This window comes from Falco rusticolus, chromosome 3, assembly GCF_015220075.1.
Source record: "Falco rusticolus isolate bFalRus1 chromosome 3, bFalRus1.pri, whole genome shotgun sequence".
NCBI classification, from domain to species: domain Eukaryota; kingdom Metazoa; phylum Chordata; class Aves; order Falconiformes; family Falconidae; genus Falco; species Falco rusticolus.
In genome coordinates, this window is record NC_051189.1 from 55,271,066 (window position 1) to 55,285,320 (window position 14,255).

The window sequence follows — 14,255 nt, forward strand, 5'->3', positions numbered from 1 at the left end:
ATGAGTAATCATGCTACTTCACAAATGCTATGGGTCTTACTGAAGTCAGGTAGGTGTTACATAGCAAGTACAGCCTACTGGCCAGTTTCATAGGCCCACAAGTCTGTCTAGCCTTTCCATTTGCTTAAAATCAAGTAGGTCCACATATTTTTTATCTTTCTCTGGGTCCCAAATGAAAAATAATGAGTTCACCTACCCTAATAGTGAAACCCTTAACATTTTTGTCTGGATTTGGTGGTGGAATGTGCTCCCATACTCACAGCTATGCCTGAAATGCAGATGCATGTGACAGTCTTACAGTGCTTGTTGGTGCCAGCCAAGGTTGTTTTGTGCATTGTTGTTACAGGACATTCATAAAAAACCTACATTGGTATTCCCCACTGAAGCACAGGAAACTTCATATTACCTATACTTAAAGCAGACTTTTGGTTTCAAACATGCCTTTGGGCCTTAATATGTTTATGAAAGCTGCAAGTTTTATTTTCAAATGACTACCTGATGAAATGCTTTCTGCAATTTGTGTGAATTTGTTCTAGCTGGGAATGGCTACATACTATTAACACACACAAGTAAATCCAATGGAAATGTTGCAAATTATCCCCAGGAACATTATTTCAAACATGCACAGGAATTCTCCAGCAGAGATCATTATGTAGGTATGAGACTCTTACCTCAACAAAAGCCTTGATCAGGCAGCTCACTTATACAGTGAGCAAATGCAAAGGGCCACATGGAATTATCACTGTTGTCCAGATTGTGAAGCCATTCAATCGAATCTAATCCCTGCTTGAGGCACAGCGGTCCCTTTGATCACACTCCAGCCCTTTCTTCTCCAACTTGCGGCTGTCCTAGCTGAAGCCTGCCCTATTACCACACTCCATTTTAGCATACAGATAAATGAAAAGATACGATGCCAGGGGCTGAAATCCTCTGGGGAATATCCAATGCAGTCTTTGGTTTTTACCAAACTAGAAATTTGTTGTGCTTTGTAAAAGACTCTTGTGGCTCTTGGTTGCAGCCCTGAGCAACTTCTCTTTTAGCTGCCTGGAAAATTTGACTCTATTACAGGAGAAATGAGGACACCTATCGTAGGCGACAAAAAGCTGCCTATGGCTTCATTGCCAGTGGACTCTCTACAACTGAAAAGGCAGGCATAGGATATCTGTATTTACTTGACGTGATAAGATTTTATAATATGCCCTTCATAGGCCTAGCGTGGAAACCATTGGGCAAACGGAAACTTCTTTATAGCTGCAGGGAGTAGAGAAGCCGGTATTTGCCCTGGGCAACTGCAGCAATGGAAGTGTCAGCCTTAGAAAATATCGGTGTTCAGAAACGACTCTCCAGAGCTCAGTTTCCTCAGATGGGAAAGGAGGAACTAGGAACGAAACCTGCTAATAGCCCAAGTTAAGCTGGGATGCAGATATGCGTGTTTGGATTTGGGTTACTTGCATCGTATCTTATACAGAAAGCAGTTTCTACTAGAAATTGATATATCAGACAAGTTCATCCTAGTCAAAGTTGTATTGAAGGGTTTAAGCCAGGGGTCCTCACACTTTTTAACCAGGGGGCCGGCGCGCGGATGCAGTGGCAGGCAGCCATCTGCGGCTGCTTGGTTTCCCCCCCAACCCCCGGCGGGGGGGGGAGCGGGGGGCTCTGTAAATACCGGGGGCCGGATTGAGGACCCTGGGGGGCCGTATCCAGCCCACGGGCCGTAGTTTGAGGACCCCTGGTTTAAGCTCATCTGTACAACTGTCTTCACAAATAAAAGGGAGGCCAGTGCTCAGTGCCTCTCGGAGCTGGATGCATGAGAGGGCCCTGTGAGGGGACGAGAAGAATAGGCAGGAAGGGGTGTGGAAAGCTATCTTATGACTAATTGCTGTTTGCAGCTGCAGATAGACACGTGCTTAATTATCTGCTATATACATGCAAATTTGGTTTGCTGTCACTAGAGTCCAGATGTTCCCTTACATTATTGTAAGTACAACAAACAAAAGAAAAAGGGTCAGAGAGCAAAGTAAAAGGGGTCAGGAGTGGCAGCATCATACTGTTTGCCTTCCTGTTATGTGCTCAGACTGGCCCACCATTTTTCTGATGTCCCCATCACAGACAGAGATTTGTGAGTTCATCTGGCCAGAGGAGAGGTGAAGTGTGAGAAAAGCTGTTCCCCCCAGCTTCCCTCCCAGGGCAACACAGGGGAAGGGGTGCAGGCAGGCCCCCAGCCCTGCAGCAGGCAGAGGCTGGGCTGTGGAGGGGCTGGGGCACCTGGCACGCCATGCAGGAGCTGCCCAGGAGTGTAGCATCGAGTCTCGGGTTGGAAGAGAGCAGTGGCTGGGCTCCTTGCCATGATCACGCACCCTGAAATTGTCCAGTCAAGCTAACATCACGGTTTCTAACTAGCTTCTCTGCTGTAGGCGTTTCTCTTGGCAGGGGTAAGTCCTCTCTGAGCAGTTTTAAGGCTTGCTTTTTCTTATGTAGCTTTCCTTCTTAGCTGTAAAGTCTTTTTCTTTCTACCCATCCTCGAGGCTCAGACATCTGGGTTTTAGGCATTTTTCTTGTGCTGATAAAAAAACCCATTAGTTTTTCACAGAAAGTGATTTGAAATATTCTTAATTCTTTGTAGCAAAGTTCTTTTAACAAGATCTATGAACTGTGTTCCCAACATTTACAAACAATAAGCTACACAAACATGTCTTGAACCTTTTCTCCTATCAGCCCAAATCCAGGAACAATAAAGCTATGCTGATTTATACCAACCATGCACCTGGCCTTTATTCTGTCGATGGCATTCAGTGTCTCTTTGGAAGGTTTAACCTATTCATTCCATTTTAATTAAATAACAATGATGATCATTGGTGGCTTTGTGGTGTCTGTTTTGAATTAAATTTGTTCTGAGTATATATGTCATGTTGATTAATTTTATCTTTCGTGATAAATGCAATATACATAGATTCAGTGATCACATGTTATTTTAAGTGGCTCAGCAGTGGGAACATTTCCTTTCTTTAACATGGCAATGTCAAGTTACAAGAATCTGACTAAATACAACTTAATCAGTTCAAAATTTGGTCCTACTCTTCTGCATGCAGGGACAATGAAAATTCTAGAAGGGTTTTCTTTCCTTTAAGCCTGGTAAAGGCATAGTGGGATGACTGCAGTCACTTCTGATTTCAAGCGGCATGGGAAAGGGGCGAGCCCAGGCGGGCTCTTTGGGTGTTCAGGCTGACTGGCTCACAGAGGTGGGGTGAGACCACCCTCCGCAGCACTGCCATCACCACTGACACCAGGCAGAACGCTTTATCTGTGTGGTCTCCTTGCTTCCACCCCTATTGCTGATGCAAATACCCTTTGTGTTTGTGTAAAGTTCCCATTTATGTGTATTTGCGTAGAAAGAGTTGTCTTCGGTTTTCTGGAGACTGTCCCCTGCCCTTTATTACATAACAAACAGATTTAATCTGCAATAACAACTCTTTAGAAACCTTGGCAATATCTTAGAATACATTTTTTATAAACTGTATGTAAGATTTTCTGCATGTTTTGATAAGGTGTGTGAGCCGAAGTCCTGTGAAGCGGTTAGATCTTTCCACTCAGGATGGAACTTTGGATCACACTTAAGTGTTTTCTTGGAGAATTGCCCAGAGGGCCTTCAGCTTCTTTACTGCTTAGGTTACTGTCCCCAGGGGTACGTCATTACCTTTGATTTAACTGAGTACAGCAAAGGGAAAATTAGAACTTTATTACTGATCTGATACCTTGTTCTCAGTGAATTTTATTAGTTGAGACCCTTGCCTTAGCCAGAGGAATTGGTTTCTGGGTGTATTACTGACTCTCTAGGTTTGTAGAATCCAGCCAGTAATTCTGATCAGAAAGTAATGAGAAGGATCTAGAATTAAGATTTATGGCAGATGCTGTACCTAACACTATAAATTCTCTATTAAGTCATATCTCATGCCAATAGATTTCAGCTCATTATGTTATTAACACATTGTTAATTAAAACTGTGTTAGCAAGAGCTGGACGCAGAGCCATTTTATTTCTGTATCCTTTAAAATTATTTTCTTTGTTATGTCTTCAGGCTTCAAACACCAGATCTGAACTGTTCTTTTTGGATTTAAATTCTAACACTCTTCTTCCATATTAACTTATAAATTACTGACATACCTATGAATGTAATTATTCATTCTTACCAGTGTATAGTCTTCCTGCAACAGGAATCTTAGACATAGGCTCCTGCACAATAGAGAAATCTGTTGCTGTTCCCAGTTTAAATATAACTGAACAGAGACAAAAGATCGTGATGCCAACTATCTGTCTTTTTATTCTGTGTAACAATGCAGCAGTGCTCAATCTTTATCAACGAGCGGGTGACATCTTAACAAAGAAACTGCATCTCATGGAACATTTCACATATGCTTCACATTTGGAACAACCTGTAGGAAACGAAGTAATTGCCTGAGGTGCAAAATAATTATAGGAGTGTGTTTAAAAAAAATAACCTTATATATTTGGAATACTATCAGCTGCAAACCAGGAGACACAGTATGATATGAACAACAGGCCATAGTTTGGTTTCATTGTTACAGAGAATCCCCAAAACCAACAGAGAGAAGGTAAAGACTCACTGGTTACTTTGCTTGCTGTTCTTTATACTCAGAGGATGCTTCATTGCAGCTCTGACAATGACCAGCCTCTTGCAGTTTTGAGCTGTCTGGGCCAGCTGCACAAACAAGGTTTATGCTTATGCCTTGCACTCTTAATGCCTTCAGTGAAGCTGTAACATTGTATTATGGCACTATCCCCTTTAATGTAAAGTAGTTCCTTTTGCCAAGGACATCCATATATTTTTAGAAAATACAGACAGATTTACAGAAGACTGGACCATTGTGCCTTAAATTGTCTTGTATCATTAGAGATAGATGCAAGACTTTTTTTAAAAAAAGAGGAAACCACAAAGAGAATGGTAAGAGGCAAAAAGTGAGGCAAGAGTTCATTACCAAGCCATAATGCATTTATAGTGTTTTCAGTACGACCACATTTTCCAGGCTCTTTTATGAAGGTCAGCAAGGAAGCAGAGGGGAGAAAAGTACCCAAATAGAGGAATCCAGAAGGGACAAAGCTACTAGCATGAGGAAGAGCGAAAATGAAATGGCTCATAGATGACTCCGCAGAAGTGGTTACAAAACTGGAGAAAGTTAACTCACCCAATTAATTTGGCTGCTGACAGAGTGAAAGGTCAATGGCTCTGTTGTACACAAGAGCTCTACAGTAGCAAAAGCACAGACCCTTCAAGCTCAGGTATGGGAAGACTGTTAAGACATTTTAATTGGAAGCTCTTATTATTAGATACTGAAGTTACAGTAGCATTCATAAGCAGTTAAAGGGAAGAATGTTTTCCTCGTGTGTGTGTGTGTATATTTGCTTTTTTCTACAGTGCCCTGTGATCTATTTCACTTACTTGCCTGCAGTTCTCAGTGTTAGGCTGCCCAACTGTCTTTCAGCTCCCATTAATCTGGCTGCGTTTTGTAATTATAATAAATGGGAACTCACAGACCTTGGTGTCATCCACCTCAGATAACATGATCCTATTAAATCTAATCCAAATTAACTGGAGGAGAACCCTTTGCCCTTGATATTTATAATATAGACAAGAGACAGACTTGGCACTGGCAATACCAATGTGGTTTAGTCTAGAGAGGAAATCTTCTGCTCTCCTTATGTAATTGATTTGGGACTCTGATGAGCCGTTACAGCAATCTAAACACACTGTTAAAGAGCACGAGTTTTTTAGCCATGCACTCTCAGTGTATCGAACACTGTATTTGATCCTTTTTCATTAAACTTCTCAAAACTTTCCTCAGAAGCTTGAATTTCAAGAGGTACAAACCATATAGCAAAATCTTGCCAGCAGACATTAACATGTGCATTTCTTTGGTTATTGCTTCTAATCTTAAGGTGAATGAAGCAAAATCTACGCTGTAATACCATTGTAGCCTTGAACACAAGCAATGAGTAATAAAGCAGGCTCAGAAAGGATGAGTGGAATTGAGAGGTTTTTACCATTGAAAATATTAGTATTACATAAAGGCTTGAATAGCAAATCGTAAAGATGACTAGAGAATAAAAAATTACAAGGCAAGTTTCTTCTGTGGGAGTTACTTTTATTCTAACACAGGATCTGATAGATTTGGGGGTCCACCTGAAATACTATAGCCGAAAGAGGTAAATAATTGATGGAAGTTACTGTCAAATGGCAACGTTTGGGTGGTGAAACCCTTGGAACTACTACTTGTAACAACAGAAAGACCCCATGACATGGTGTTTACCCAAGGCTCACATCGCTGTTTATTCTCATAACTTTTAATCTTACTCCAAGATTTAGTCACTTCTGGTCTGCTAAAAATATATTGGGGGAATTATTTATTATATATAACAAAGATCTTTCCTTGTGAACCTGAAGAGAAGGAATCTTTACAATTGAGATTACGTCTACCATTCATAACTTGTAACACTTGAAAATTCAGGCTCTTGTTTTCCAGCAGTTGTTTCCCATGTGAGAAAATTCAGAATATTCTAAGCACAGAACAGATAATACATGAAATACAGTTCAGTGTCCCTGTGGATTTCTTCAGTAATAAGATTCTTCATCAGAATAATCTAAACAGGACAACTTATTTTGTCATGTAAAGATTATCCACTGGCTCTTCAGGATCAAAACCCCTTTTACTAAGTGTTTATCAGCCTGATATAGATTTATCTATGTTAAAGTACAAAACCTGAAACTCTAGTTGGCTTTCATTGATCGTCCCAACAATGCGTGACAGCCTGACTCTATGGAAGCAATACAACTGCAGAAACTAGGGAGAAATAACCACCAGGATCCCTAAAACCAGAGAGACTTTTCTACCTTTTTGTTATGCCGTAGGATTGTACTGGAATGAATACTTTATAATCATTATAGCTAGATTTACTCAAGTCTTTATGCATTTTTCATTTCTTCTTGTCAGCATTAAAACTACTTCTGATAAAATCAAATCAGATGGAAGGGAATTGAAATCCAGGACCGGCTCCAGGCTGTGATGTAAAAATCTTTGCCATGTCTGCTTTTTCTGAGGGGGAAAGGGAAGAAGGAAAAGGCTTTTTTGTGACTAGGGAACATCTTCAGAGAGCAGTCTGGTGGCCATGAGATATGAAATGTTACTAGAGAATTGCTTGATAAAGTTTAACTGTTCTTCCTCTCCATGTGGAAATTTTCAGTGCCTACTAGGGCCAGTAAATCAGCTGAGTATTTCTACAGTTTTGGTCACCTGAATATTTGACAACCTACCTCAAAGGCAGGGGGCTTTACGCATGGAAAAGATTCAGTTGTTGCTATCTGAAAAGATGATTTCCTCACTCCATCACCTCAGGGCTGATGGGTGTTTCTGTCCCACGTGGTAGGCAGCCATACAGGAGAAGCTTTTTCTGCAGAGCACCTGGAGAGGGAGGGCTCTGCCATTATGTGCCAATCCTCTGCCCCCTCAGAGGCCTCAACCCCAGTATGCTTTCATCCCATTCCCTCCAAAAAGAGCTCTACAGATGAAAAAACTCTGCATGGACATAGATTTGTCTGTAGCAGAATTGCCATGAAGAAAAAGCAACAGAAAATTTGGTGTGAATGCCTTTCTGACACTTTTGCCATCCTGCAAAGCTGCCAATATTTGAATAAGGGGTTAATGACCAAAGCCATATGGGCTATTAATCTGGCTTCTTCTATTAATCCAGCTACACCTCATTCCAAACCCACAGAGGACATGCTGCTACACCTTGAGCGAGAAGGCAGCAGAAGGTGGGAGCAAACATTGCATTAAGTGGGAAGGAAGGTTTGTTCGCAACACTGTCTACTCCCACCTAGGACCCGCCTTAGAAAATGTTTTAATTTTGCAAAAGAGTGTTGTCATATGGGAAATGGAAAAAACCCCAACTATTATATTAAAAAACCCAGCTTCTGAATGGTAGTGGTAGAAGCAGCTATGTTAAGTCTATTCAGTTCAGCCCTGTATTCAGAAGAATAAAGCAAATGGTACCCTGCCCACCACCACGGGTCATGATCGGGTACAAATTAAAGATCTGAATGTCAAAGGTGACAGTTTTGCTGGTTTCGTCCTGCAATTTACACTATGTAACTGTAGCAGGTGCAACTGCTGTTCCTAATATAACTTCTCTTCGTTTAATCAGAAAAAAACCCAAAGCCTACAGAAAAAGCTTTCTGGCTCTGAAGATCACAAGAAAAAATACTCTCTTTCTGAGGTTTTTATATAACCAGTGCATCGGGTCTGGCTGAGCCCCACAGCAGCCCTCGCGGTGCTGCGCTTGTATGGGTAGCTGGACTGGCGGTGATAACACACCGGTGTTCTGACTAGTGCTGAGCAGTGCTCGCACAGCATCAAGGCTGTCTGTCCAGCCTTCCTCCATCTCCCCCCACCACTAGGCTGGGGGTGGGCAAGATCTTAGGAGGGGACGTCACCAGCACAGCTATCCCAAAGTGACCAACGGGATGTTCCATATCATATGGCATCTGCTCAGATAGAAAAGCTAAGAAAAAGGAGGAGGAAGGGGGGGACATTTGTTGTTTACAATGTTTGTCTTCCAGAGCAACCGCTATGCATACTGAAGCCCTGCTTCCCGGGAAGTAGCCAAACATCGCCTGCTGATTGGAAGTAGAGAGTAACATCTTTTGTTTTCCTTCGCTTCCACACGTGCGACTTTTGCTACTGCTTCATTAAACTGCCTTTATCTTGACCCACAATTTTTTTTCCATCTTCTTTTCTCCCCCCTGCTCTGCTGAAGGGAGTGATAGAGTGGCTGAGTGGGTTGGCATCCAGCCAAGGTCAACCAACCACAACAAGATTCTAATAAGCAGAGATCACAGACTCCTGCTTATTCAGGCAAATCATCTTCTTAAAGCTACAGAAGTATCTGCATAAAGCAAGCAGGATTTAGCAGCCTGTAAAAAGCACATAAAAGAAACACCAGGTTAAAATAACCAAACAAGAAAATGAGAGGTTTTAAGAGTGTACTGCATTTATTTGGCCCCAGAATTCCTAGCATTGTAACAAACTTCCAGAGTTTCATTCCTTAAAGTGCTTCAAACTCCATTTATATTATTATTATTACTTTTAACTTTAATGTACATTTCTGTATAAACATCAATCCACAGAGATTTATATTTTTATAAAATTATTTATATTAGTGGATCAAATTTGCTCTCAAGATGACCAGCATTAAAGCAAATTTCCAAAATTAAGACCCTGGAGTTACTCAAGTCTATGCTGTTGTAGGTGAGAGCAGAATTTGGCCCAGTAGGGTATATACAATATTTTCTGCATATATTTCAAAAGGCACAATGGATTACCTTGGAAATCAATAACATTTAAAAGGGAGTTTATCAAAGCAAATACTTTTAATTTGCTTTGGCACAGTCCACATCCAGAGGATGCATTTGCTCACCAGCTGTTCTGAATAACCAGTCTGATTGTAGTGACACAGTGATCAGCAAAAAGGGAATCCATGTTGCACAAATTCACACAGTACTTCAGCAGACCCAGCCTGATGTGTGTAAACTACTGGAACAGCAAAGTTACTTTGCTGGGCACCCATGCAAACTCACTACACCATGAACTTCTGAAATTCTTCTGGTGGACACATGTTTGTCATTGATGTTAATATTCCGAAGACAGCCAAAAAATGGGTCTTTAACTGGAAGCCACAGTGCATCCAAATTTGCTACAAAAAACAAGGTAAAGATCAAGTTAATAAAAGAAGAATGGTTTTAAAAAGCATTAATTATTGCAAGGCTTTTGAAAGAGGAGGAATGGTATAGGACTACGTGCATGAAAAGGACCTTTGTTTTGGGAAGGAAAAAAACCCAGTAGGTACATGAAAAAATAAGAAGCGATAATATTACCTGGAATTTTGCCAAAGTAGAGTGGCTGATGCAGACGTCTAGGAGGAGAGGGTGGAAGTCCACTGGTATAGTTACTCTGTGTGCCCACCTCTAGCTGCACCATGTTCTCCTTCCGAGAGACTGCAAAGCAGCAGGTAAATGAGTACTCTTTCTCACCCCATTAAAGAATCAGCTAGATATGGCAGTATTTTTAGATAGCATCTGCCTTGAAATTTAACTCTTAGGAAAAACAGATTTTATTTTATTTTGAAGTCGGATCAACATATCTAGGTACTCTGGGGCCAAATACAGCCCAGAAAAACTGTCTTATGTAAAGCCTTGGATTAACACAAGACACTTCTATTGTTCTAAAAAGTATTCTGAGAATAAACAGAAGTGAAATGATTAATGAAAATCTGGAGCTGCAGTGCTCTGTGCCCACCATTCTTTCAAAGTTTCAGAAGAACTGGTATGTACAACGTACCTGCAATAGTATGCCACTGTCCATCAGACAGAGGTTGCTTAAGTGTGACTGATGTCTGGAATTCTCCAGCACCACTATTTCCAGCAGCAATGACCTAAAAAAGGTTATCTTTTAAGTTACCATGGCCAAGCAAAGAGCAACAGAAAAATACAGAACTTTAAGTCATTTACTGAACTTGTAATGGCTGGGGTTCCCCTGGTTTTAAGAGTCACAGTCATTGTATATGTATTTCAGAAATTATCCTCTCCAAGAGGAAAGTAAATTTCCCTAATAGAATCCAAGCAGAGGATATTTGACAAATTTTACAAGCATAAAACCATACCTTTGTTTCTCCCTCTCAATCTTAAAAAATTAGGTTAATTCTTTCAACATAATCTCTCAGACAAGGTCTTTCCTACTACACCTTCCTTTCCCAAAGTAGTCATCTACATGTTTGGCATCTCCTCAGAGAATCTCTGTAATACACAAATCTCTGGCCTTTCACACTTTTGGACTACTCATAATTCACTCATGAAGCCTGCAGCCTGACTATTTATGATGACATTTTGAACAAGCATCTACTTGTGCTTTCTCACATCTTGCTTCTCATTCCTTGTAAGTGAATTTTTTTTTCTTCAACATCTTCCGCTCAAACTCTTGTTTGGTGTGATGGTTATGACAAACTTGGTAATGGTTAGGTAACTGATATACTGAGTCTGCTTCCCATCAGCCTGATTGACAGTGTGCCATTGGCCTTTTATTGCTTCCTGGTTCATCCTGTCCACACTGACAGACAGCATTAATCTCAGTTACCGCTGAAAAAAGTGGTCAGTCTTGCCCTTAAGGAGTCCCCAGCTGGTGCTGCCCCTGCTTCCATGTGCTAATGGGAATTAGTGACCTGGGGGAAATTAACTGATGACAACAAGATAAATAATAACACCAAGTTCCCTAATCTGGGAAGAGAAGGTCAAAGCTGAGCTTTCTGAAGCTTAGACTCATGCGAGTTCAAACCTTTTTGTGAGATAGCAGGTTCTGTGGAGCACTGGTATCTTTCTATTTGTCTCTTCAGCAGCAACCACAATAGTTTTGTAGTCCAAGACTCTCATTCTGAAGCTGTTACATTATGAAAAAGCAACAGCGATAATAATCACCACTATGGCACACCCATCAACTAGAGAAGGTGCTAACACAAGACAAGACTGTTCAAGTTGTATAACAGACATGGTTATGGAGCAGCATCAGTACAGCCACATGATGACCGACACGGGAGTGGGAATAAGCCACAGAGTTCTGTAGTCTTTGGCCAAAACCCCAGCGGGTTTTTGCAAAGGCTCAGAAGCCTGAAAAAATTGCGACTGAGCCCTACTGCTGACCACTGTGAAGAAAGCATGTGCAAAGTAGTGTGCAAACAATGGAAGCTGCTAATGGAGGCACAGAGACAGGTTAAATGCTCAATTTTCCATGTGACCATTTTAAACAACTCTGAGGAAGTTGTTTAACGTTATACCTACAGGCAAATGTTGTAACATATATAAGTCCAGAGTTTAAGATCAGAATTCCCCCTGCTGCGTGAGGTCAATACAGCTGAAATGGAAACACAGATTGTACTTACCTTTTCTCCTTCCATGTAAATAGTCAAGTAGCTGTCTTGCTTGCTTCCAGCATGGAGGAGTACACCTGTTGGACTCCTTGGCTGAATGGTAAATACAATCCTAAAATCCAGGCCTGTCAGCAAATTACCTGTGGAGAATTAAACAATGACCATAGGAGGAGGTAACTGGAAAACCATATAAAAAAAAAAATAATCTTTATACATGCACATATTTCATAATTCCATATACCATAATCTCTACACAGCTTACCAATGGTGATATAGCCCCCTTCATTAAAGAAGTAAATCCCTGTATCCATGGGAACATCCAGACATGGAAGTGCACCATATTTTTGCTGAAGTGCATTCATGACTTTTCCATTCATTTTCAAATTCCTCAGGCAACCCTTGAAACTGTTCATTGGTATATTCTGAAAGCATATTTCAAAACATGAATGCTGAAGCATGACGGCAATTTTTTTAGCAAGAATACCCATTAGTTCTTTTTTACTGTTGGACTGTAGAAAGCCAGCTGGCACTAAAGGCACCTAAACCCCGTATCTGATGCAGTGAAAAGGTATTCCAAAATTTTTTTAAAAAGAATTTAAAACAGGAAAGTAACAGTTGATTTTGAGTTAACATAACTCCTGCTTGCAGAACAGATACTTCCCAATGATGTGTCAAAACAACAACACAGCAGGATTTGTGAAACCTCAAGTATGTCCTTCCCTTCCTAAAAGGCTGTTTATTTACATTTGGGTTTATAAAATGCCCTGCATGATTAAGTGTCCAATTTTTAAAGTAATATGAACCAGACATATTTCAGATTGAAATCCACTTCTACATTCATAATTCCTTAATGAGAAGGATTCCTTTGCTTCTTTACAGATTATCACTTAGTCCACTGAGGTGAATATTCTGTGGGAAAAGGGTATTAGTGGAATTACAAATGTGACTTCGGTCTTTTCTATTTTTTAAAGAATAGAAATGAAAAAAGTACATAGTTGTCATCAGTGTCTCAGCAACACACGCTGAAAATATGGATCCAGCTGAGATCTGTATGAACAAGTGAGGAAAAGATCTGAACAACTGCAAACACCAGTCACAGATGGTGCTCACTTGGTGCTTGGAAATATCCCCCAAACCTTTTCAGCATGGAGATCCTGCATATTAACACTTTCACATGTAATTAGTGCAGCACAAGGAGTGTGTGTGTGTATGTGTCAGTTACTTACCTGTCTTTTCAGTGATGGCAGCCCTCCCGCGTAGATTGGTGGCTTAATGTTGATGGCAGAATTTGTTGCTAATCTTCCGTGCTGGGCCCTTAGACCATCAACAACAAGGCGGACATCCTTCCCATCTACGCTGAAGACCACCTTTGCAGGGTACAAACATAACAGAATGAAAAACCCCAAAGCCAATGAAAGCCACTAGAGCCTTTTTTACTTTAACTTAAACACCACATTTTGCTGAAATATTTAAACTGAAAATAACATGCTGGGACCATCAGTCTCTATAAGTTGCGTCATAACAGAGGCCTGTCAACCACATGAAATTTCAGGCATCGGCATTAACTTCAGATGACCAAAATCAGATTTCTAATGCCTTAAAAATTCAATAGGCTGTGCCGGCTGAATGCTAGTTGTGGTTTCATCATGGTCCCATGCCATATTACTTACAGTGTGCCATTGCCCATCGTTGTATTTAATACTGGTTTTGATTTTGATTCGTTTTCCTCCAGAGCCAAGTGAAAAGACAAAACGTCCTTTAGAAATGTGGAGAGCCATATAAGAGCCCTCAGATCTTTCCTCCATGTAAACTATTAATCCTCTTGATGATCGAGTCCGTACATCTACAGAAAAAAGTAACCTGTAGAGGAAAGTAAGCATATTCAAATACAGGTCTATTTTGTTAATTCTTGTATTCTTTCTGTACTCCAGAAAAATGCCAGTGAAACTTGATTTGTGAAACACAGAATAGCTTTTGGGTGGAATCACAGGGTTCTACAACGCCTGCATTTCTGAACGTGAATGAAAGTTGACGTATTCAGGCTTAGAACTTGACATCAATATGCACTGTAATTTTCCACCATATCCAAGTCAATCTACTCAGTTTGGGTAAATACTAGCAGAGAAAAAAATATGCCTGAACCTTTAGAAGCACTGTTCTGTTATGCTCCATGTGAGGTTCAGGCTGCTGTTTGGAAAAAACAACAAAGAAGTGTGCTGAAGAAGGGAAACTGCCATTGAAGCCATAAGAGAGGAGCAGGACAGGGCATA

The 14,255-nt window shown here is 40.7% G+C and overlaps 1 protein-coding gene across 1 annotated transcript in view; it reads right to left on the minus strand.

The window, feature by feature from the left end:
• Positions 1-9,039: 9,039 nt before the first annotated feature.
• Positions 9,040-14,255, minus strand: part of LAMA3 (laminin subunit alpha 3) — a 119,265-nt gene continuing 114,049 nt past the window's right edge. The window contains exons 72-78 of the mRNA XM_037381515.1: positions 13,656-13,845; positions 13,212-13,352; positions 12,248-12,407; positions 11,998-12,125; positions 10,407-10,500; positions 9,944-10,063; positions 9,040-9,762 (exon numbers count right to left, since the gene is read on the minus strand). Coding sequence (XP_037237412.1) covers positions 9,617-9,762; positions 9,944-10,063; positions 10,407-10,500; positions 11,998-12,125; positions 12,248-12,407; positions 13,212-13,352; positions 13,656-13,845 — 979 coding nt within the window. The 3' untranslated portion in view covers positions 9,040-9,616. The remainder of the gene's footprint in view (positions 9,763-9,943; positions 10,064-10,406; positions 10,501-11,997; positions 12,126-12,247; positions 12,408-13,211; positions 13,353-13,655; positions 13,846-14,255) is intronic.